General features: G+C 41.5%; 4 protein-coding genes across 6 annotated transcripts; 2 read left to right on the forward strand and 2 right to left on the reverse strand.

The window, feature by feature from the left end:
* Window positions 1–6,132: 6,132 nt before the first annotated feature.
* On the reverse strand, window positions 6,133–10,730 carry LOC6530245 (RNA/RNP complex-1-interacting phosphatase homolog). The gene is made up of 7 exons (XM_002091146.4): window positions 10,577–10,730; window positions 10,406–10,481; window positions 9,813–10,012; window positions 9,289–9,335; window positions 7,126–7,233; window positions 6,823–7,056; window positions 6,133–6,654 (listed from the first exon to the last, which is right to left on the reverse strand). Exons 1-7 carry the CDS (start codon window positions 10,597–10,599, stop codon window positions 6,353–6,355), a joined length of 990 nt encoding a protein of 329 aa, XP_002091182.1. The 5' UTR covers window positions 10,600–10,730; the 3' UTR covers window positions 6,133–6,352.
* Window positions 10,731–10,961: 231 nt separating this feature from the next.
* On the forward strand, window positions 10,962–13,031 carry LOC6530246 (electron transfer flavoprotein subunit alpha, mitochondrial). Its single transcript, XM_002091147.3, has 4 exons — window positions 10,962–11,076; window positions 11,143–11,209; window positions 11,298–11,438; window positions 12,074–13,031. Exons 2-4 carry the CDS (start codon window positions 11,168–11,170, stop codon window positions 12,881–12,883), a joined length of 993 nt encoding a protein of 330 aa, XP_002091183.1. The 5' UTR covers window positions 10,962–11,076; window positions 11,143–11,167; the 3' UTR covers window positions 12,884–13,031.
* A 290-nt stretch (window positions 13,032–13,321) lies between these two features.
* On the reverse strand, window positions 13,322–22,337 carry LOC6530247 (bcl-2-related ovarian killer protein homolog B). 3 transcript variants are annotated; one of them, XM_002091148.3, is made up of 5 exons: window positions 22,261–22,337; window positions 14,133–14,621; window positions 13,927–14,073; window positions 13,556–13,864; window positions 13,322–13,494 (listed from the first exon to the last, which is right to left on the reverse strand). In XM_002091148.3, exons 2-5 carry the CDS (start codon window positions 14,406–14,408, stop codon window positions 13,330–13,332), a joined length of 897 nt encoding a protein of 298 aa, XP_002091184.2. In that variant the 5' UTR covers window positions 14,409–14,621; window positions 22,261–22,337; the 3' UTR covers window positions 13,322–13,329. The 3 variants fall into 3 exon arrangements, with proteins under 3 accessions (XP_002091184.2, XP_015051971.1, XP_039228373.1); XM_015196485.3 differs by having other exon boundaries at window positions 22,103–22,328; XM_039372439.1 differs by having other exon boundaries at window positions 14,133–14,435; window positions 22,261–22,278.
* Window positions 14,621–17,521, forward strand: LOC6530248. Its single transcript, XM_002091149.4, has 4 exons — window positions 14,621–15,912; window positions 16,005–16,610; window positions 16,679–16,851; window positions 16,914–17,521. The coding sequence occupies exons 1-4, from the start codon at window positions 15,548–15,550 to the stop codon at window positions 17,447–17,449; spliced, it is 1,680 nt and encodes a 559-aa protein (XP_002091185.1). The 5' UTR covers window positions 14,621–15,547; the 3' UTR covers window positions 17,450–17,521.
* Window positions 22,338–22,344: the final 7 nt, after the last annotated feature.

A 22,344-nucleotide genomic window follows, 5' to 3' on the forward strand; every position in this document is an offset into this window, starting at 1 on the left:
TCTGCTTTTTCTACATTCTTCATGTTGTAAAGTCTTCACAAAAAAGTATTTACCAGTCCTTGTCCGCTATAAATAAAAATAACTTAGCTAAAGATACCCTTATATAGGTGGTACCACACCATCACAAAAGTTCCTAAAGTATTCCACACTTTTATAATAATTTTAATTAGTAATATAGACTTGTTTAAATATTATTAAATTAAAATAAAAATAATAATTGCTTAGTAGTTCCCTTAAATATATTCTGTTTCCATTTCAGATGATTTTCTTTCCAACATTTTTAGCACTGATGCATCTTGTGATTAGCCATAAAAATTTCATAACTGGCAAAAGTTTGCCTGATATTATAAATGAACTCAACGAGCGCCTGACAATCTCCACTAATATTATTTTCTGCAAGCAGTTTGACAACCTAATACCCTTTGAAGCACCCACATCGAGATTCGTATACAGCTCGTTGGAAGCCTTCAATATCACCAGTTTAAGGAACCACGTGGGAAACGATAATAAGCTCTTTATAATAGTGGGAAACGAGCCACCTTATGAACTGTTAGCCCAACTTGAGTTAAGCTTTCAGCAGGTGGACTTTCTCTTAGTGATCGACAACCATATCGAGGAAGATAAATGGAAGCGCTTTATAAACTATGCTTGGCGGCTGGGATATGTCAAGATCTTAATATATTCAACATGCACAAGACTTGCCTATGAAAAAATACTATTTCCGAGTCTGAGGATAAGGGAAACTAATATTGAAGACTATATGAAGGTTCGCGGCACAATTCACAATGTTAATGGCTATCAAGTTCGAGTGGCTGCATACAACAATGTTCCCCGAAGTTTTATATATTCAGATAGAAATGGCAAAACGATTTATGCTGGATACTTTATGCGATTTGCACGCGCCTTTATGAAAAACATAAACGCTACTTTCAAGCCAGTTCATACACCCAACGATTCACCACTAAATTGCACCCAATTTATTCTGAATAATACGGTAGATATGTGCGCCGATGCTTTGGTTCAAAATTCCAAAGTTTTTGCCATCTCCAGAGAGGTCAGAATTGCTCCTGCCAATGTGGTGGTACCTCATGGAAAACCATTGCATAGCTATAGATACTTGACAGCGCCGTTCAACACCAAAGTGTGGATTGTTTTAGCCACTTATGTGTTGCTGATTTCCTTGTTTCTTTGTCTGATACACTGGCTTAGAAGCGGAAAATGGGACTTTAGTGGAAATTTGCTCGAAGTGTACAGCTCACTTTTATTCAATGGCTTTCACCTAAAGGCGATCAAGGGAACGGTACGCTACATTCTGTTTGGAGTATTATTCATATCGGGATTTGTGTACTCCACCATGTATTTGGGGTTGCTGAAGAGCATGCTCATTTCGGAGACTTTTGAGAAGCAGATACAAACCTTCGAGGAACTGGCTGCATCAAATATTCCGCTTCTCATCGATCCGTATGATAGGATGATCTTTCAACAGCATCACATTCCAAAGTCGCTTTGGACCGCTGTGAGAACAGTGCCATCGGAAACCTTACTCAGCCACCGAAACAACTTTGACCAGAAGTACGCCTATGTGTTGTTTCCAGATCGCATGGACATGTTCATCTACGCCCAGCAATACCTACGGCATCCCAAGTTCCGTCGCATACCCATCGACATTTGTTTCCTCTTTGCCGGATTCCCCATGAGCAAGAAGTGGTTCCTCAAGCATCACCTCAGTAGGGCCTGGTTCCATGCATTCGAGAGCGGCATAATAGATAAAATGGCCTCGGATTCCTATCGCGAGTCAGTGGGCCAGGGATATCTCAGCTTTCCCATTACGGAGCCCTTGGAGGCGAAGCCTTTGGGTCTATATTACTTCGTGATGCCAGCGATTTCGCTAGTCCTCGGTTATTCGATGGCCTTACTCAGCTTTATTATAGAAGTTATTGCGCGCAAATTACATTTTACTTTTAAATATACATAGATGTGGTTAATATGGTGGTTTGATATTATGAATTAAACAAAAACAAGTCCGAAAATAAGATAAAATATAAGCCTATATGTGCAAATCATCAAATTTTTAAGCTTGTCAAACATCAGCATGAATACATGTCTTTTGGAAATAAAACAGGGTACAGCCTATAAGACAGACAAATTAACACAACATTTCATTTTGTTATTTTGGAGAACTACTCTCGAAGGATGTTTTGGATATCGGCAAAGTATATTCCACAAAAACTCACAAGCGACCTCACCACAAACCCCAGAGTAAGCCAAACACAATAAGCAGTACCTGGTACACGGAACCAAAAAGACCGTCTAAGACTTGCGATCAAATTTTTATGACAATGCTTATCAGAGCAATTTTCTTTGCAGCTTGAGGCAGTATCCAAAATACACCCACAAAAGATGGGCAATCTGAAAACCACCCTGTGGCCTGAAACCCTTCGAAATAAATAGCACTTGAGATATTTCCAAAACATTTGCCAGCCAAGTCCCTAAGCAATTTGCACAGCCCCATTGAATGCAGTCCGAATGATAACAGAAAAATAAGAATCCGGCCAAGAAGTAAGGGGTGACTTGTCCAAAAATGGAGCTGACTTGCGCAAATATTTGCCGAAAATGAAATTTTCGGGTCAAGTCAGTGTGTTGGTGTGGGCAGTAGATACCGCCCCCTGCGGTGGGTGGATTTCGATTTGGATTTTAAAGTTCGTTGACACCCACGCCTGGCACTTTTTTCGTGTGTTTTGTCGCTGTGGCGCCATTAAGTATGCAGCAGCAATGTGGCGACAATAAAGTTTACGCCTCGGCGCCATGGCCAAAAGAAGGAGGAGTTGCAATAGCCAAGGATAAATGGGATGGCCTGGAATGCACTCAGTGGGAGTTTGAGTTTCATGGAGATAAGTCGGCGATCTGGGACACCATCGTCAGCTCATCCCAATTATGGGCCATCTTTGCACTTCAAGAAAAATCCAGTTGAGTAAAAACATACTTATATATCTTCACTGCTATGTGAATTATAACTCGATTTGAACAAAGAAATTACTGCGCGAAATAGTTAAATAGTTCGTAGGAGCATTTGCTAATTTCATGTTCTGAATAACATTTAAAATCCATATCAATTCACATGAAACAGTAAACTTAATACAAACGTAAAGAGTCACTGATACAAATAAATATTTTTAAATGATGTGTAATTCGTGTGTACATGGGAGTTCAAAAAGTAGGAATTGTTTCCGCAAACTTGAGTCATTGTTTTCTCTGTGTGGCACAGTTTCCAGACAATGGAGTTGCCAAGCAGCCCATGTACATCCCGGTTTGTAGGACTCCTCTTAATGAGTGGGAGGGTCATGTGCGTGCCTCGCATCCATATCGCAAAAATCAACGATAAACTCTCGCCCTTCAGCCGCTTTAATTGCCCAATTCGTGTGTTTTCAACGCGCTTCGAAACGAATCGAACTGAACTGAATCGAACTGAATCGATTTCGTGATTGCGCGATCCGTATCTGCTTTAAAGTAAACATTTGTTTTAATCTGGGGGCGGCTTTTAATTAAGATTGCGTACGGCGATAAATGGCAAGTGTTGCAGGAGTTCCCTGCCATCGCGTTTCGATTGAGGGTAAGTAAAAAGGGATTTAACTGTTTTTATTTTATTTAAGCGTGTTGAAAGTTATTGATTCTTTTTGTTAAATTCAAAATAATTTTGTATTTCCTTTTGCAAGTGAATTCCTATTTTAACGATATCTACTTATATACAAGTTTATACAAATATTCCATGAAATGGAAAGTTCAAAATAAATACCTTTTATTGAGGGTAAGTAAAAAGGTATTTAACTGTTTTTATTTTATTTTGTTAAATTCAAAGTAATTTTTTATTTCCTTTTGCAAGTGAATTCCTATTTTAACGACTTATATACATACTTATATAAAAGTTTATACAAATATTCCATTAATTGGATGGTTCCAAATAAATACATTTTATTGTTTACCTCCATATGTACAGTATATGTATATTTAGTACTTTATACATATTTTGTATTTGTCTGATTATAACTTCTTTAATTTAAAGCTTACTCACATTAATCCTGGTAGCACTGCACCACCTTCTCTGACCTGTTACGCAGTTTTCCAAACGGCAATTCAATCCGTCAACTCTTTTATCAGCCAGACAGGGCGACACCGTAAATCACCTGGGAAGCAGACAAAAGGCCAGCGGAAACAATTGAGAGCTCGGACTGGGACGTCATTGATACCAATATCTGATTGACTGGATGGATTCTGCAGCACCTTTTGTTTTTTGCCGGCTAATTGAAATGGCCAGGTAATTGTCGTTGATGCCAGCAGCATCCACCATGGCCAGGGATGGCAAAGTTGGTTGCAAAGTTAAACACTATTATTTAAATCAATGCCGCGCTTCCTTTTTTCGCCGCATCGCCACATATGAGATGGCAATTTATGGGCCGTGCCTAATTGTCCGCATCGAACTTCAAAGTGGCCTCGCTGCTCGATCTTAGCCAAGTCCGAGGAATGCAATTATCGCGCTCCAAGTTATGCTAAGATAAATGGCCACAAGTCCGGCACAGTCGACTGCAGTCGGTGGAAATTGGCAACACTTTCCAGTCGTCTTTCCCTTCGCGGTCATAAACTAAGCAACGAACGCGAGAAATATGAAAAAATGTGTGCTCTTGTTGGAGGCGTAAAAAGTAAAAAAAAAATAAGTAAGCCGCACACGCAACTGACAATTGGCCATTTTTGGTTGATTCAACAATTTATGGCAGCAGAGGGGCGGAGGTGTGTCACTGGGTCCACGACGTCGTCGGCATGACCAAAAGACCCACATAATAATCACTGGCATAAAACCTATACAGAAAACCCTTATATTTCTTAAGTTTAATCTTTGATATTGAATCTTACTGGTTTAGCAAAAAATTCTAAAGTAAAAAAAAAAATCTCATTGGATTAATGAAAGCATACATGGGTTCAATATTTTAATTAAATAAATAACTCATAGTTGTATAGTTATATAACACTTAAGTATAGGATATATTGAGGAAATCCGCAATGCGGATTTGTAAAATGAAACCCGAAATAAGCTTGCCGCAAAGTCCCAGCTTTAATTCCCTTGTTCAATTATTTTAATTCCATCATTTGAAAGCTCCATCATCCTGTGTCGTTTGTGCCCAATAAACTCTAAATATTTCCAAGAAAGAGCCTCCTGCAGACATTAATCGAATGAAGATCTACGGACATCGCCTGGGGCATTTGATGGCACTTTCGCTGGATGCCATTTGGCCACGTCTTTGGGTCAGTCAGAGGCTAAATATAAAGAGTAAGTAAAGGTAGCAAACCGAGCAGCCGCGAAATGAAACGCTGTCCAATTAAGCGCAACAAACAACTGTACGCCACATGCCACACAACAGGCGTTTATCGGGCACTCAGATCGCATCGCATCCCGACCGACCGATCGATTCGATCCTTGCCTCCCCGACCGACCACGTCCCCCCCATCCTCCACTCCCAGTTCTTCCAATGGTCAGGCCATTGTAATGGCCAACGATTTGTCGCTGTCCGAGCCCCAGACCCTGGCCCATAATGACACTCGTTGATCGTGCGGCCGCGATAAGATTGCACAAAGATAAAGCGCCGATATCGGAACCCGAGGGTTAAAATACATAAAGGAGGCGATGGGCGGAGGCGACAGCAGCGGCATTTATGCTAATAAGTTGACATTTGACCACCATGACGAAATAATGAACCGATCAGGAGCCGTCAACGTGACAGGTACTTCAAGGAAGCAGTACCATGGGTTGAGTATCCCACGTATAACTTAAATAACTTAAAATTATGTGTATATGTAACAGATGTACAGTATATTGCTAGCGATATAACTAAAATTCAATTTTTTATATCATATCTTTGAATTGGTTTCTCATACACTACGAAATAATTCCACCATTTAATGGCTACAATTTGTTTGCTATCGGTCACCGACTAAGCCCACTGTGCTTATTAAGCGTTTTGCCAGACAATCTCGACATTTGTTTTGACACAGGAGCAGAACCGACGGCACCACCGGCAACACCGGCACCGCTGGCCATGATGATCACTAATTTCCTGGAATTTCACGCGCTCTCCTCGCTTATCGAGATGCAAATTTTTCTCAACTTTTATTGTATCTTCACACGATCTGAGCCGACTGCTTGTTAACTACCATTTTGTGGTCTCAAATGAATTTTAATTGTCGTACTTGTAGTTGCACGTAATTAGCAATAATTAACAATTCGCTCATCACACCGTTGGAAATTTATTACTATCAAGTGGGGGTTTTCTGAAAATTTAAAATATTAAACGTAGCTAAGCGCCTACTCCTGATTTCTGTAGTTTCTTTTGCTGTAGTTTCTTTCGCTGAAGTTTCTTTCCCTAAAGTTTCTGTTGCTGTAGTTTCTGCTCGAATAGTCCCTTTGATACTTTTTATCATGGTCCTGGTGATAGCGTCTCCAGCTCTGCTGATCGCGTTCTCCTGATCGGTACCCCTGAATCCTATCCTGCCTTTCATAGCTGCGGAAATAAGTCTGTTGGCTCCAGCGATTGCCTCTTGGATGGTCATGGGGGTCCTGATAGGTTACCTGTTTCCAGCGACCATATGGACAGGCATTTAAGTCTCCTGAAACGAGATTTACATTATAGTAGTTATAGTAGTAATTTATTAAGGGCACCGAAATAAAATAAAGAAAATTATTTATAATAAAAACATCATAAATTGTTCCCTAAAATTAAACATTTTTATTTTCCGATAGTTAAACTGCATATGCATTAATATTAATATACTTACTGTGGTGGGACTTGTAATGCACATCTTCATCCCCTGTGTAATGTCTAACTTGCTGCTGCCAATCTTCTGGTTTTGTGCTATAGTCATACCTATTGTTATGATCCTTTTTACTACTATTCGCTGAAGATCTCTCCGTGGAAGAACGCTGCCTATTGGTCTGTTGATTCGGGAGTGTCCTTAGGGAGTTCAAGTAATTGTGGCGTTCGATTTCATGACCGCGGGCCGAAGAAAAGGCTGCAAATCACATATAGAAAAGTGTGTATAAATAACGAAACTGTATTGAAAGAAGGAGCTCCTACGAACTTTTTATCGCCTCCTCAGGGGACTTGTTCATAACGGAGATCATGAAGTAGCAGATCAGGTATCCAGTGCGATTCACTCCGTGTGTACAATGCACTCCAATTAGTTTGTCTGCAAGAAAACAGAATTACAATTTGATACAAAAATTTTCAAATTTTTAATAAATATACATATATAAGTATATATATATCAGTTCTAAATACTTCAAATGTTAAATGAGTCTTCTCGGCATCGAAGTCAACCAAGTTGGGTGATATTTCTTCCCTGTTTAGAGGCCGCACCACAGCCTTTCTGCAGTGCCGCATGTTGCTGCAAATTGCTACAAATTTCATTTCAAACACGGCCACAGGAATGTCCCTCTCCCTCACCCTCTACCGAGCTACAAGCCTCCCAAATCTCGCTCCACGCCCATTTGGTAACACCCACGCGGCGGGACCGCAACAGAGAAAACCGGCCTGGCAATTTGGCATAAAAGCAGAAGCGACCTGAGCTAAATCTAGAAAACAGCGCGCTCTGCCAATAATAACATTGGCTATAAATTTCACAAAAACATGTCAGCAGGAGGGATTCGCTAGCGGTTTCCAGAGGGGCATGGTGGGACAACCCACCAGGTCGCGGTGGTCTGCCTTTGTGCACTGTGCGGGTGCTTTGGTTTCGGCTTGACTTTGGCTTTGGCTTTGGCTTTGGCCTGGTTGCTGGATTCCCTGGTCATTGGCAGCGGGCGAAGCTGCCAGTCAGTCAGTCAGTACGTCATGTTTGGTTTGCATTCAAGCCAACTTACAGGCAAAACGAATAACGAAATTAAATTACGAGAACGCACGGCGCATCCTTGTCGATATACCAAATACAGTGGGAATAACCTAATATATTTAATGAAATACACGCATGTAAGAAGTTCAACGAAACTTAATATTATTGTTCACAACTACGTATGTAATTATTAAAATAAAAAATTGTTAAAAATGTGTTGTTCAATATGAAACGTCCGATTTAACGTTAAACTGCAGATGATTCCACTGTGCCAACGACTGTGCCTTGTTTTCTAGCCTCATTGGTCGTTGACAAGTTGCGACCACCTCGGATTTGACTTATTTTCCTGATCTGTTTCGTTGTAAATATGTTGGCAGCCTTCGTGTATTTATTTATTGTTTGCTCCAAGCGACTTTCCGCGGCGCCAGATCGTGTTTTAATTAAGCCCTAGACGGCATCAGAATCTGCGAAGGCATTCTGGCCAACATTTTTGCATATTGTAAGCCAAATTGGTTCGCACATACATTAGCGCAACATGAAAGTGCCTGCGAAACATAGGTCTTATACGCGCCCACTTTATCGAAAGAATGTGCAGCACACAGACGTTTAATACCCTAAAAACTTATTCTACTATGCATGAATAATTAAATTCGACATTTTAATAACTTAAGCGTTTTCTTACACTAAGTACAATAATTCTCTTGATATTATGAGCTTCAGAGTGAAAATGGAACACAGTTTCATTCTAGAGAAGCATTTTTTAAAATTCGAATATAAATATATTATAAAGTATCTACGGCAGTCGTAAAGATATAATACGAATTTAATTTCTTCTCTGCATGAATGCATTTGAATTTTACACATATAAATGAAAAGATGCTTGCCGATGGCCTCGCATGCCTTTGTGCATAATTGGAAATGCCTTTTCCCCACTCGCGGCATGACTAAGCTCCGTGCTCCGTAAGTGATTTGTTTGCCCGGCTCCCGACTGGCAGACAGCCTCAAGCTCGGGCTCAACTCAAAGGCCAAAAAACTGACTGGCTGACTGGCTGGCTGGCTGACTGACTGATTGAGTGTGTGCGCGCCCACATCGGTGCGCCAGTTGGCTGTTAAAGGGTTAAATAGAGTATTTCTCTTTTCAGGCACTTGGCTGCGAGCACTGCGAGCACATTTCACCGCTTTGGCCATGTTTGCTGTGTGCTTGCCGGCTGATAGGAATCTTTGGAGGCAGTGCAGCCAGGGATTAGGATACGTGGTAATTGCGGGTGCCCCCTTTGATACGATTTGTTTGCATATTTTGCGGCTCTAATTGCGTGGACAGATATGCATCTGAATCTGCATTGTTGACGGGAAAGCGTTTCCCACGGCATTGAGCCTCAGAGATCATGATGTGTGGGATGATTTGTCAGCACTCACCATTATCCGCATTGCTCTCAAGGAAGTCTGCCACGAAACCACAGAATCTGCAATGACATGGGAAAGATATTGATCGTTAATGGTAATATCTTATGGCGAATCCAAAATTGGATTGGGTATTTAGCTGTAACCAGTTACCATTTCAATTCACTTTAATAAGATATTAATAACAAGGATATTTTAATTGCAACACAATGTTATTAGAATCACTTTTATAAAGCAAACATATTATATTACATTGAATGCTAAAACACATAATTATAGTATATATAATATATAACTATTTAAAAGAGCAGTACAAGAATCCAACTAACGTACATATGTACGTTTTTATAAGGAGTAAAAACACAACCTTAATTACTCATTTTTCTAATTTCTCGTTAATATTCTACATTTTTGCTCTTATTATTAAAGACTTTTAGCAAAGTGAGCTCCAAAAATTACAAAACTTTCACGCGAAAGCTAATACATAGTCCTATTAGTATATAGTCCAATTAGTATATAATGTTTCAATTTATAATTACTTTTCGGCTAGATCCCGCGAAGGCGTCTGCTTCCCGGGGATCATCAGCTTCTGGTGACGCACATCGTTGTCGGTTAGGGCACTTGGCTTGTAGTATCGATTCGTGTTGGTCAGATCGATGATGAGACCCAGATCGGGAACGGACTGCAGAAGGGATTCGGGCGCCAGGCGGAGATTCTCATTCACTCTGGCGTTGACATGCTGCAAAAGATGAAAAAGGAAGCTGAGCAAATATACGAGGGCATTACAATGGGCGGCTATATATTGCTCAATTTATGCAAAATTCCCGGAGGGCAGGCAATTAATAAAGGCCGAGGATCCGTGGCGTTATTTAATTAAGCAAAAACAATTTAATTTAATATTCATGTGGGGTCCATGTTCCAGTTGCCACTTTTATGCATAATTACAATGCACAAATTTCGTCGTCGTCCGTTGTTATTTATATTTTTAGAGAGCCGCGCAGTCGGTGGTCCAGATCCTGGGTTTTCAACATCCATCAATTGCCGGCTCTCCTGTCAACCGGTTTGGTTTCTTGGATCTCGGACATGGTACGTGGTACGCCATTGGGCGGGCGGGGAACCATCGTGAACTCACCTGATTCAGCGGCACCTTGAATGCTATGAAGCGAGTGCCAGGAACACGATCTCCAATCGGTTTGTAGTTCAACCATCTGCGATTGGCACAAAAACAAATGCATGAGAGCAGCGTAAACAACACTGATTACTGTGGAATATCCTCGGCCCAATGTCCTTGGGCTGCACCCACCTGTCTGGTATAGCTTTGCTCATTTTCTCTGTTTTCCAAACCTTTTACACCCCACTTTAAAACGGAGATTTTGATATTTTGTTAAAAATTGTTCAGAATGTTTTGCAACGATGAATGCTTATTAAGGTGTTGCCAGATCACGCAAGGGAAACATATGCTGCTGTGTTGACACTGTTAGCTTAACTGTGACTGGTCACGATTCCTGTTAAGACGCACTCAGTCGCTCTGTAACTGAAGTACAAATTCTAATCTATTTTAAATGCTCTTATTTTTTACTGCATCGCATAATAGTTCAATGAAGTGTATGTTTATATTTCTAATATTTCCGGATGAATGTTTTTTCACACTTTTGAGCTCAAGTGCCTGCTGTTAAAAGTTCACATAGATAACAGACTCCTCCTGTAAAGTAACAGCTGTTGTGCATCTGTAAAAGGTACCAAAAAACGACAAACGCGTAAATCAGCGGAAACCTTTGGACTTTCTGTGATTTTGTAGCGAAGGTAAGTTTTAATTAAATATTTATAGACTTAAATTAATCAAACAACAATTTTCCCTCGCGTGGACAGCTCCTTCAACCACCCAACACCCAAAATGTTTGCCAGCAACACGCGTAATCTTATGCGCAGCAGCATCGTAAGTGCAAAATTGTTAACCAGATAAAAAAGCGCAGGCGCTGATGGCTAAAAATTAAATAACAATGTATTAATTTAACCATTTGCAGTTGCAGCGATGCAAGAGCACCTTGGTGGTCGCCGAGCACAACAATGAGGCCCTCAACCCAATCACCCTGAACACCATATCCGCGGCCAAGAAGATCGGTGGTGACGTCACAGTTCTGGTGGCAGGCACAAAATGCGGACCCGTAAGTCCCAAAAAGTCTCACATGTCGCGAAATGTCGCGAAATAATCTAGCCAAGTTCACTGAGCCTGCATTGGAAGATCTTTGCGATCAGGCAGCAATCATACCGGCAACAGGTTATATAAGCATATCTCGATAGAAAACAATACTTTGGTGTTGTTTGTATAGATACAAGAATTGTTATAGACCTTAGTTATTTACTAAAGTGCCAAATCTATACGATCCATTGATCTGCAAGTGTCTCTATTAAAACAAATAGCTTTCCATCAAACAGACAGTACACGTTATTCTAGTCAGCCGCAAATCCGATTAAATTCAGAGTTCATTTTCATTTACATTTAAACTAACAAAAAAAATTAAAAAAAGATTTTTGTAGGATTTGACTTAGTCTAGATCTAGTCAGAAAGTGCAAACAAACAGGTTTATTTAGTTTAAAATCAAGACGAAATGTACTATATTTGTTTGTTTTACAGGCAAAGTGATTTCGGTAAATGACCACATCTTAATTTCAGTAATATAGTTTTGATTTAAAGACCAAGTCATTTAAATTGAAAACATCGAACCACCCTAAACCATCTTTAATGGTTATAAGCTTTTGCTGTGGCTGTTAAACTTACATAACCACTCTTATATTTCAGGCCTCCGAGGCTCTTTCCAAGGTGGATGGCGTGTCCAAGGTTCTGGTTGCCGAGAACGCCGCCTTCAACGGATTCACCGCAGAATCGCTGACCCCATTGGTCCTGGCCGCCCAATCTCAGTTCAAGTTCACCCACATCCTGGCCGGAGCTTCTGCTTTTGGCAAAAACGTGCTGCCCCGCGTGGCGGCCAAACTGGATGTGTCGCCCATTTCGGAGATCATCGATGTTAAGTCGGAGGACACCTTTGTGCGCACTATCTACGCCGGAAATGCCATCCTGACCCTGAAATCGAAGGATGCCGTTAAGGTGATCACTGTGAGGAGCACCAACTTCCCACCAGCAGCCACCAGCGGAGGAAGTGGTGCTGTGGAGCAGGCTCCAGCTGGAGAGTTCGCCAGCAGCCTGTCTGAATTTGTATCCCAGGAGCTGACCAAGTCCGATCGCCCAGAGCTGGCCGGAGCCAAGGTTATTGTGTCCGGAGGAAGGGGCCTGAAGTCCGGAGATAACTTCAAGCTGTTGTACGATCTGGCCGATAAGTTTGGAGCTGCTGTGGGTGCCTCTCGTGCCGCCGTGGATGCTGGATTTGTGCCTAATGATCTGCAAATCGGTCAGACCGGAAAGATTGTCGCCCCCGAGCTGTACATCGCCGTTGGAATCTCAGGCGCCATCCAGCACTTGGCTGGCATGAAGGACTCCAAGACGATCGTGGCTATCAACAAGGATCCCGAAGCCCCCATCTTCCAGGTCGCCGATATTGGCATCGTGGCAGATCTTTTCAAGGCTGTGCCCGAACTAACTGGAAAGTTGTAAGGCGAGATTGTCACGTGTTGTAGTATAAAGATTGTGTACCAATGAATTGATAACTGTTGCATTTATTTGAATTTTTACATAAGTCCGTGGAAGATTTTTCCCTTAAATTTTGTAATAAAACAAGCCGAAGACCTATTCTATGTGAAAATTGAAGTCTTATCAGTTGAGAGATTCACAAAATATTTAAACAAAACCCAGACAACCCAAGCTAAGTAAATGCATTGCAAATTGCACCTAGCCTGGGATTTTACCCTTATCAGTTCCGCATCGTATGTTTATTTTCCACGAAGCTTTTATAAAAGCTTTATTAATTAAAGTAGTAATACTAGAAAGCTGATCAAGCCTTAAAAAATTGTTAGCAAAAAGCATCAAAAAGCTTTCTAGCCACTTGCCAATTTTTTAAAAAAGTGCGGGATTAGGAACGAATAAAATAAAATATTTAGGGGTCAATTCGTAAACCGTTGGTATATTTTTGGTACAATCGCGTTAAATATAAATCGCAGAATCATAAAAACTAGAATCAGGCCAAACACTACGCCTATGACCAAAGTGGTCCACTCTAAAGGATTCAGGCTGTTGGTTGTGGGTAAAACATGTGTGTTGATGCCGCTCTGAAACGGAAAATAGTGACATTGAACCCTTGACACATTAGTAAGGATCGGAGTAACTCACCCAGCCACCGTTCTCGTTAATCCACGGTACCAGCTCATCTTCGATCACCTCCGAAACGCTCTCCATCAACTTGGGCAGGTATTCCGGATGTCCTTGACGTACACAGTCAACGGACAGCCCGCCGGCGATGGCAAACAATGAGATCACCTTGCTCCAGGTGATCTCCACCCGAAAGAGCTCCCGGCCCACGGCGCCCAAAAGCAAGCTCACTGCATCCGGAGTATGGAACTCACCACCCGGATTCCGGCAAATCTGACGCGCTACTCCGGTGTAAACTCTGGGATGCATGCGCTCCAGTTCATCGCCCAGCTAGGGTGAGGTTTGTAAAATTATAAACATTATAAAACAATTAAAGCACTTTGTTTGCTTGCCACTTGGACCGCTGGAAACACATCTCGCACAATGCCCATGGAGGTGGAGCCCAGTATGCTACGTATGCGCTGCAGTCCCAGCTTTTTATTGAACAAACCGGATCTTCTCAGACGTCTCTTGATGTAATGACCGCACAGGCAACGACCCTTCGGGTGTTGGGATTATGTTGGGATTATGCGATCTATTTTATAGGCAACCAACTCACCTGAGATATGATATCCTGCGCCGGAATCTGTGCCGCCTTCCAGCCAATCGTATAGGAGAGTTTCCTGGTGACGGCATCGCTGACATTGCTCAACCTCCGTCTCGTGGTCTCCTTGGGCCCACCACCCACCTCCAAAAGTGAGGCGGAATGGAGTGTGGCTGGAAAACTGAACTTTCTGCGATTCTGTGCCTGCAGCAGGCGCTCACTTTGTGTGGTGGCCATCGGAAATCCGTTGCTGAAATTATCATTATTCGTGGGATACGAGGTGCCGGGCATGTTTCGCTACCGAGATCGTTCGAGATCCTGAGGGAAATCGCTTCTAAGTATGGCAAGAGGTGGCGGGACTTAAGTCACATATATCAACTCAAGCTGTCTGAGGATCCAGTTTTAGTTTCTAACGATCCCCCACGAAGATTGGTAGAGAGTGTGTTGTTAGTTTAATAAATTGCATTCAATTTGGCAAGTCTTCCGCTGGGGAATCATAACCAGCTGAAAGGAAACCAGTCCCACAGTTACAACTTACATCAAAAATAATTGGCTCACTACACTAAATGTCATGTTTAGCTGATTGAAAGCCCATAAATGTGGCCCAAAAGCTAGTGAATGAACTCTGAAATCAGATTACGAGTAAAGCGAACTCTTCCCACGTGTATAAATGCTTACAAAAGTTTTAAGTGCACAGACAAAAATTAATTATATTTTATGAAATTTTTAAACATCAAATCGATGTCAAATTTGAATGAATATGGATACAGTATCACCTTCAAACCATTATAAGAAGTTCTAATTAGTATATTTTTTTATAATTAATATCAAGGACGACATGTATTTGAGAACAATGTTTCCCTGCTTAGTTTCCATTATGACGCTCTGCGATGACTGTTTGTTTGAGCCTGCCCGAAATGGGCACATTAATGGACAGATTGTCGGCTCGTTAGGTTTGATTGGCTTCTGGCTAACAGCGATCAGAAATCCGCAATATGGCCAAAATGCTGCTGTGTCGCTGCTGTTGTCATTAGTTGTCCACAAGCGAGATGTCAAATGGCAAGTGATTTGTGGGACAATCTGGTCGGTGCGGCAAGTGAATCGAAGATGGAACTTGGAACCGAACTCGGATCAATGGCTAACTGGCTGCTTATTCCCCGAAGAGCACTTCGCAATTAGCTTTACATAACCTGACCCACTCAAGACTCATTCGTGACCAAGGAAAGTCAGTTGGGTACAACAAAGTCGTGTGGCTCATTATTTTTCGGGGGACCCGACCATCAAAAGTGATAGCTGAGAAAGTGTGAGGCTCCAGAATAATTTGGCCTTAAATTAATCCAGGCCATAGTAGTCACGCCCAAAACGCCGCAACCTGGAGCTTATATAAAAACCATATCACTTGCGATTCAATCAGTCAGTTATTGGTCAAAATGTCAACCAAGCGGATCATAGCCCTTTTTGGATTGTTAACTATCCACCAGACCCACGCGGATGTGTCGCACTTCTTTGCTTCGCCATTGGAACACTACGGGAACTTTCTGCATGGCCAAGTGCCTTTCCAGGTGGCACATTCGCCTCCGAACCTATATGGTCCCCCACCAGCTGCTCCCATAACTCCTGCCCCAGTGGCTCCTGTGCCTCCTGTGGCCACCACCGAATTCAGTCTGCCGGAGATCATTGAGAACCGCAGTGTGAAGATTCAGGGATCCGGACATGGCAACTTTATACCTCTGAGTCAGCACTACCTACCGCCAGCTGTGGATGAGCGACCCAACTATGAAAGTCCCAAACCAAGGTGCATTCCAAATCTCACAGATCCGAAGATCTAATATCGCTATTAGCTTTATTGGATGTATTGCTAATTTAATCATGCATTGCTTTTCCTAGCGAGGAGACTTATCCAGCTTACTACTATCCGCAACCTGGAGGCAGCATCATTACCACCTCCACACCAACCACTACCACCACTTCGAGACCCATCATTGTACAAGATCCTGGAGAGGATGTGGAGACGATACACTCGCCAGGCTACGACTATCATGCCCCAGTGGCTGTTCCGGTTTTCCCCCAGCAGCCTGCTTCCACTCCTGCTCCAGTTTACCTGCCGCCCAGTGATGGAAGCCAGGACCAAAATCAACTGAGACTCCGGCTCAAGGACATGCGTTGCCTTTCGGCGGGCTACTTCCGGGCTGTTCTCAAGTTGGACAGCTTTTTGGGAGCGGCACCCACTGTGGACCAGGACAACGATGATCAGCAGGACAAGCGTTGCGAACTGCGGCTGTCTCGAAGTTTTCTGCTTTTGGACATTTCCGGCGAGAATTTCGAGCGTTGTGGTGTGAGAACCTGTGGCCAGGATCTTTGCCTGCGTCTGCGATTCCCCGCCATCAGAGGATTGAGAACCAGTGGCGATTCAATCCTAACCCTACACTGCAAGGCTCAAGAGCGGGTGGCCGTGAAAACGCATGCCCTGAAAATGGGCGTGGCCAATGATGTGTAGGATACATTTTCCTTTGGAAATTTGACTATGAATTCCTATTAAGAACTATTTTTCTCTTATTCAGCCAAGCCCGCAGTGGAGGTAGCTACGCCCATGGAGGAGATCAAAACGCCTTCCGCACCCACGTGGAGCTGTTGAGAAAAGGAAGCACTGGATACACCCGTCATCTGGAAAGCAACGGCGCCGTCCAGTTGGGCGAAGAGCTCCTCCTGAGAGCACACGTTCTGGCCGGAGATGGTATGTCATCTAACGTTTAAAGACCATGGTCTTGAAAGGTAGGCCTTGTATCCTTCTTCCAGGCTGGAACTACACCAAACTCAGTGACGTTCAGCTGCAGAGGATTGCAACAGGAGGAGAAATCCTCAACACGGTTCAGTTGGTCAGTTCGAGGGGCTGTCTAAATCCCGCCATGCAGGCCATCTGCGCACATCCACCCATCTCGGAACCACCGCTCGGCCAGAGGCTGCACTTCAAGGCGGTTATGTTCCCGGGCATGCGAAGTGGAGAGGTTCTGGTCATTTCCATGCGCATCACCGGCTGTTTGGAACGCGAGGATTGCCAGGTGACGGCCCAAGATTGTTTGCCATCGGTGGGCCAACGGAGGCGACGGAACGTCTCACACGGCAATAGCACCGAAGTCTCGGAACTGTCGCATCTCACCTTCCGGGTAATAATGCCCGGTGAAGAGGATATATCTCTGGAGGAGCGGGATATTGGGATAGGTGATTCGGGGGTCAGAGCGACATCCAAATCACTAGCTCTCTTTGGGAGTTTGGGATTTGTGGTGATGCTGCTGGGTGTTGCTGTTGTGGCATTGTATAAATTTGGAAAGTAGTTTGTGCTGCACTAATTATCAAGCCAACAGCTTTTTATAAAGAAGAAGTTGAACAATGACCCTAGGCGTTTAGTGAGCCAAAATCAATTGCCAGTTGGGAACATTCATTTATAAGTTAAAATAAATTACCCTTTCACTCATCTATGTGTTCCCCTTCTGACCCATCAGAAGCATTCAAAGCAGTCACAAATTGCCATGGCAATCGTATCTGTATCTGAGGCGCCAATCTGTAACTGACTTTTATCTATCTGGCTGCAAAGTAAATTGACTGATCGCCACTGCGGAATGAACAGCGAGCCAATGTTTGCTCATTTCGAGATTAAAACAGAAATTAGCACTTAATAAAATGTAATTTATGTTCATGTCGCCGGTGATTGAGTGAGCCTGAGAATAAAATCCAAAAAAAATACATTTTCAAAAGCTTCTCGAGTAGGCAAAGCAAGTAACTGACTGATTTCCAAACTGCGCCCGCAATTCGCAAATTGCGAACTGCAAACTGCGATTTAGTTATGGCCAGATAGTTGAAGCCAAAACCGAAATTTTATCACGTTTTCACGCTTCGAGTGCGGCTAATGAAACCTCGTACACAGTCGATTTTTGGCTTTGTTATTTGGTGCAATTTGTTGTCGGTTTTCGCATACACTCGTATGATAATCCATCCATCTGGTGGCCGACAGACAGTTTGCGCTTAATGGGCATGAAAATCGCCGCCAATTAGCCGTTGATTTCAGCCACGTTTGCTCGATGGGTGGTCAAAAGTCTAGAGTTACAATTTAATTACTCATTGGGGCTTCAGGAGATGGAGATACGAGTACGTTGGCATTTCGGAATTCGTTTGCTAGTTGGTTGGTTTTGGTTTTAGCTTAAATGTTTAAATCAAAAACCTATATTTTCTGCCTTTGTTAAAATATAAAGGTTTATTAAAATACTTTGATGTGCGCTTTTTAAATATATATAAGTATTCTACTACAACACTCCTTAATTAGTTCTGGAATAAAAGCTCGCTGGAAATAATTTCACCTGTGTTCTTAAGGAGTTTGTTGCACCTTACTCTTATAAAAACCATCATAAAAATATTCTAAAATTACTTTCTATTAACTGTGGTAATTCCCATAACGCTAGCTGGCCTTTTGGCATTTTTCGTTGACCTAACCCAAGCGTAAGAGGCATTCCCACAGCTGAGATCATCGACAGCTCGGCGAGATGCCCCCAATTGCATCCCCATCTCCACTTTTGGGGAATGTGGCGCGATGTTTTACAGGCTTTGCCTGCAATGTTGGCTAATTAATAATCCCGACACGTTCCAGCTCGAACACAAATAGAATTGGGGGGCCAATTGAGGGGGGGTGGTAATCTTGGAGGGGGAATCTTGGCGCTTGCAGGCAAGGCTACTTTGTCTTTGTCGCCTAAATGGCAGGCAAAATGTTTGCCGAACATAAATTAATGTTGTCCCCAGTTCGTGGCGCTTAAGTTCGTGTTCGATTTGGCCGCAATCCGTGTACTCCACTATACTCCTCTATAAAGTGAAGTCGCAGTAAAGCTCGCCAGTCGATGGCCACTCATTTCTTTCGCCAAAGTGGCTGCAATTTACACTCTTCATTCAGCATCCAAATCGGATAAGTATGTGTGTGTCTGTGGACCTGGCCTAAACAATTTTCATGTCTGCTTAAATTACCGACTACTTAGTGCCCAGTTTAGCAATGCTTAATAAATATTTATGAGCGCACTTCATTTTAGGCAAGTTTCAATGGACAAGCAAAACGCAGTTCTATGAATGGATGTCGATGTTCGATGTTCATGACTGCAATCGCCGATTTCGCTGCTCATTAAAGGAGTCGCAAACTCAAAAGGTTCCGAAAGGTAGCAGTTCGAGTTAATTAAAACATTATGTCTGTTACTGATGCATCAATAAATAGTTAATATTTAATCAGAAAAGGAATCCATCCAGCTTTAATTTCATAGAAAGGTTACGGAAAACAGAGTATTCAGAAAGAAAATCTTCAATCTCAAACTAACTTCCTAAAAGATGAAGGGAATAACATGAAGAACAATAATTAAAAAGCCCTTTATGTAGGAATTAAAAAGGTATTTTTTAAATAAAATTACAACTTTTTAATAACAAGCTTAAAACCAAATCTTGAAATATAGAAAACGCAAGATTATACTTATTTTTACTTGTAAAATCTTTGGATATCTGTCTTTATTTATATTTATAATTTCTAGGTGAAGCTTCTCTTAACTTTTATTCGTTTTAATTTAATTCTTGATGTGCCTGATCTCAACTTGTGTATATAGCTCAACCATTTAACAAGTTCTCGCTCAGCGAGTCCACGTAAGTATTGCAAATTAATTGGATTACACAAGCTTTTATTTATTTATGCACAATAAGTGCAGCACAACGGCCCTCTCAACACCCAATTATTAATGCTCTGCGATTGGCCGGATTGGCACAAAAAAAAATATATATCTAAATCAACATTTCGGAGTCGGCGAGTTGCTCGCACTCATTAGCAACTTTTATTAGCCAAAAGTGTCAAATGCTTTATCTCGGGCTTGGATTGGCCCAAACCGAGTTGCCTTTAAAGCATTTGTTTGATTTCAAATCATTTTTTGTTTTTGCCAACTTTATTGGCCGCTCGACTCGTTTTTTGTGCGTTTTGCTGCGTTTTTAGCATTGTGGGCATGTTAACATTTGTGTTATTGATTTTTTACAACATTTGACAGTTACGCAGACTCGGATTGGAATTTTGTATATCTTTTTGTATTTTGTATTTCTTAGCTCGCTTTTGAGGCGAATTCGGAGCGCATGACAAGCGATTTGGAGCAATTTGACTTTCGACTGCCGATTGCTGATGGCTGATGGCTGATTGGTTAATCAAATTTGAGTTCATTAAATTGCCATTTTTATATTTAATTGCATATTTGATCGCCGGACAGCAATGACAGCGAATAGTAATACTATATCATAAACGACACATAAAGTGCTTGAAAATACTGTCATTTATTGGAGCCGCAATCTTGCGGTTTTACTGCTTTTGCAGTACTATTATTATTATATCTATGTTTTTTGTTGTGTTTTGTGCTTCTTTTTGCGGCCACTCGCCACTCAGCTCGAATGGAAATGGGAAATTAACAGACGCTAAAACGCCTCTGTTTGACATCGTTTGCAATTGGAAATTTACACCACCCTCAGGCGTTACAGGTGGCAAACATTGTTCAGTTCATTAATTGTTGATTTTGCACTTTTTTCACTTTTTCACCCATTCAGCCACCAATGTGCGTCATTCAAATCGAACGTGAATAGCGTTAAAGCCAAGTTTTAATGGGCCCGAGGGAGGAACAAGGGGCTACAGCTGCTTTTCGCCAGTTAATTGCATTTACTTCTAGAGACTTTGATCCCATCTTGTTCTACATCTCTAAAACATTTGTACAGATACAAGTACTTTGGAAACAGCTGTCGCAATTGAGAAATTATTGGGCTTTTTATGCATAACATAAAGCTACTTTTTAGATAAAATTATGATATTAGAACCTGAAATTTATACAATTTTTTTTTTCTATTCTGAAATTTATTTACGAACTGTAAAAAATGTATTGATATTTCTTATAACGAAAACCAAAGTGATATTTAAGATTTTATTTGTTTTATGACTAGTTCCAGCTTAAATGATTCGATACACCCACAAAGTGTCACATTTCCCATTCAAATCTTTGAGATACAGCACCCCCATATGTACATACGAGTATGTACATATGTACATATATTATTAATCTTTGCATAAATATCGTAAATAATTTCCCCAAATAGACCCGGCAAATCAAAGTGTCCAACGCCTTTGTCAATAAACATTTGTCTTTTCCACTAATTGCCAACGTATTTCGCCGCTCGTCGAGCAACAAACAAACAGAAAAGCATTTAAAAACAGAAAAAAAAACCAAATCATTTATGGCAAAGTCAATTGCGCTATTGCTATCTCTTTCGGCGGTGTGGGTGGAAGCATTACGAAGATTATCCAGCAAAAGCAACAACAAGTGCAACACACACGCACACAGAAAACAACGAAATTTAATTAAATTAAAATTGCTGTTGGCCTGTTTCTCCTTCAGCTGCTGCTTCTTTATTCCGGTTAAAAGGGGCGTTCAACTCAAGTTGAAGGGTTTTATTTTGCAATTATTGATATTTATCCGCACCGCTTTTGACACTTATTTATGTTTACGTTTGCGGAGTGACCTTTATCTGTTTAAATTTTCTGTGTTTTGTCATTATTTGTAATATTTACAATGGCTTGTATTGTATTAAATTACACATTTTTATTATTCACTGGTGATATTTACTTTTATTGGCCTATAACACATCACCATTTCGAAAGCCTAATGTAGTTTCTTTTAAAATAAATCAATAATGTGTAACAACTAATTATTGTACATTTATTTGCAAATACCACTCCCTTTATCACATATTTGGCTTATCACATATTTGGCATCGGATCGCATTGATACGGATGTTTATCTTTGATTGTCGGATGCGCCATTTGTGCTGATAGTGATAATGGGTCATTTGTTATTATCTATTTCAATTTCAGTTTACGATGAGCGAATAATAAGGCAGAACTGTTGGATTCCAACCGTGCGGCATGGAAATTACTTAATTACTTATGCGGGGCGCGTTCTGGCTGGCGACGGAATCGGAATCAGGTTGCTGAATATTCACGGTCAGCTTTTGTCGTTCGAAGGTTTTTTCATTTCAAAGTAATCACCGGAAACCACAAATAATTTGTGTTGTCAAATTTGCTAATGCATTGGAAACCAACCGTTCTATTTTTCACCGAAAACTGAAACTGCAAACTGCCGCAAACGTTCCGCGCTCGTCGAAAGCTAAAAATGAATTAAACTGA

The sequence above is a fragment of the Drosophila yakuba genome, chromosome 2R, assembly GCF_016746365.2.
Source record: "Drosophila yakuba strain Tai18E2 chromosome 2R, Prin_Dyak_Tai18E2_2.1, whole genome shotgun sequence".
In the NCBI taxonomy this organism is placed as follows: Eukaryota; Metazoa; Arthropoda; class Insecta; order Diptera; family Drosophilidae; genus Drosophila; species Drosophila yakuba.

Excerpts from the sequence above, each read along its gene's own strand:
- LOC6530246 (XM_002091147.3), top strand. The coding sequence starts at position 11,168 with ATGTTTGCCAGCAACACGCGTAATCTTATGCGCAGCAGCATC. Across the intron at positions 11,210-11,297 it reads ATCTTATGCGCAGCAGCATC|TTGCAGCGATGCAAGAGCAC; the intron begins GTAAGTGCAAAA and ends AACCATTTGCAG. Across the intron at positions 11,439-12,073 it reads CAGGCACAAAATGCGGACCC|GCCTCCGAGGCTCTTTCCAA; the intron begins GTAAGTCCCAAA and ends CTTATATTTCAG.
- LOC6530247 (XM_002091148.3), bottom strand. The coding sequence starts at position 14,408 with ATGCCCGGCACCTCGTATCCCACGAATAATGATAATTTCAGCAACGGA. Across the intron at positions 13,865-13,926 it reads TGTTTCCAGCGGTCCAAGTG|CTGGGCGATGAACTGGAGCG; the intron begins GCAAGCAAACAA and ends ACCTCACCCTAG. Across the intron at positions 13,495-13,555 it reads TTAACGAGAACGGTGGCTGG|AGCGGCATCAACACACATGT; the intron begins GTGAGTTACTCC and ends TTTCCGTTTCAG.
- LOC6530248 (XM_002091149.4), top strand. The coding sequence starts at position 15,548 with ATGTCAACCAAGCGGATCATAGCCCTTTTTGGATTGTTAACTATCCAC. Across the intron at positions 15,913-16,004 it reads TATGAAAGTCCCAAACCAAG|CGAGGAGACTTATCCAGCTT; the intron begins GTGCATTCCAAA and ends TGCTTTTCCTAG. Across the intron at positions 16,611-16,678 it reads ATGGGCGTGGCCAATGATGT|CCAAGCCCGCAGTGGAGGTA; the intron begins GTAGGATACATT and ends TCTCTTATTCAG.
- LOC6530245 (XM_002091146.4), bottom strand. The coding sequence starts at position 10,599 with ATGAGCAAAGCTATACCAGACAG. Across the intron at positions 10,013-10,405 it reads TCAAGGTGCCGCTGAATCAG|CATGTCAACGCCAGAGTGAA; the intron begins GTGAGTTCACGA and ends CATCTTTTGCAG. Across the intron at positions 6,655-6,822 it reads GCATTACAAGTCCCACCACA|GAGACTTAAATGCCTGTCCA; the intron begins GTAAGTATATTA and ends ATCTCGTTTCAG.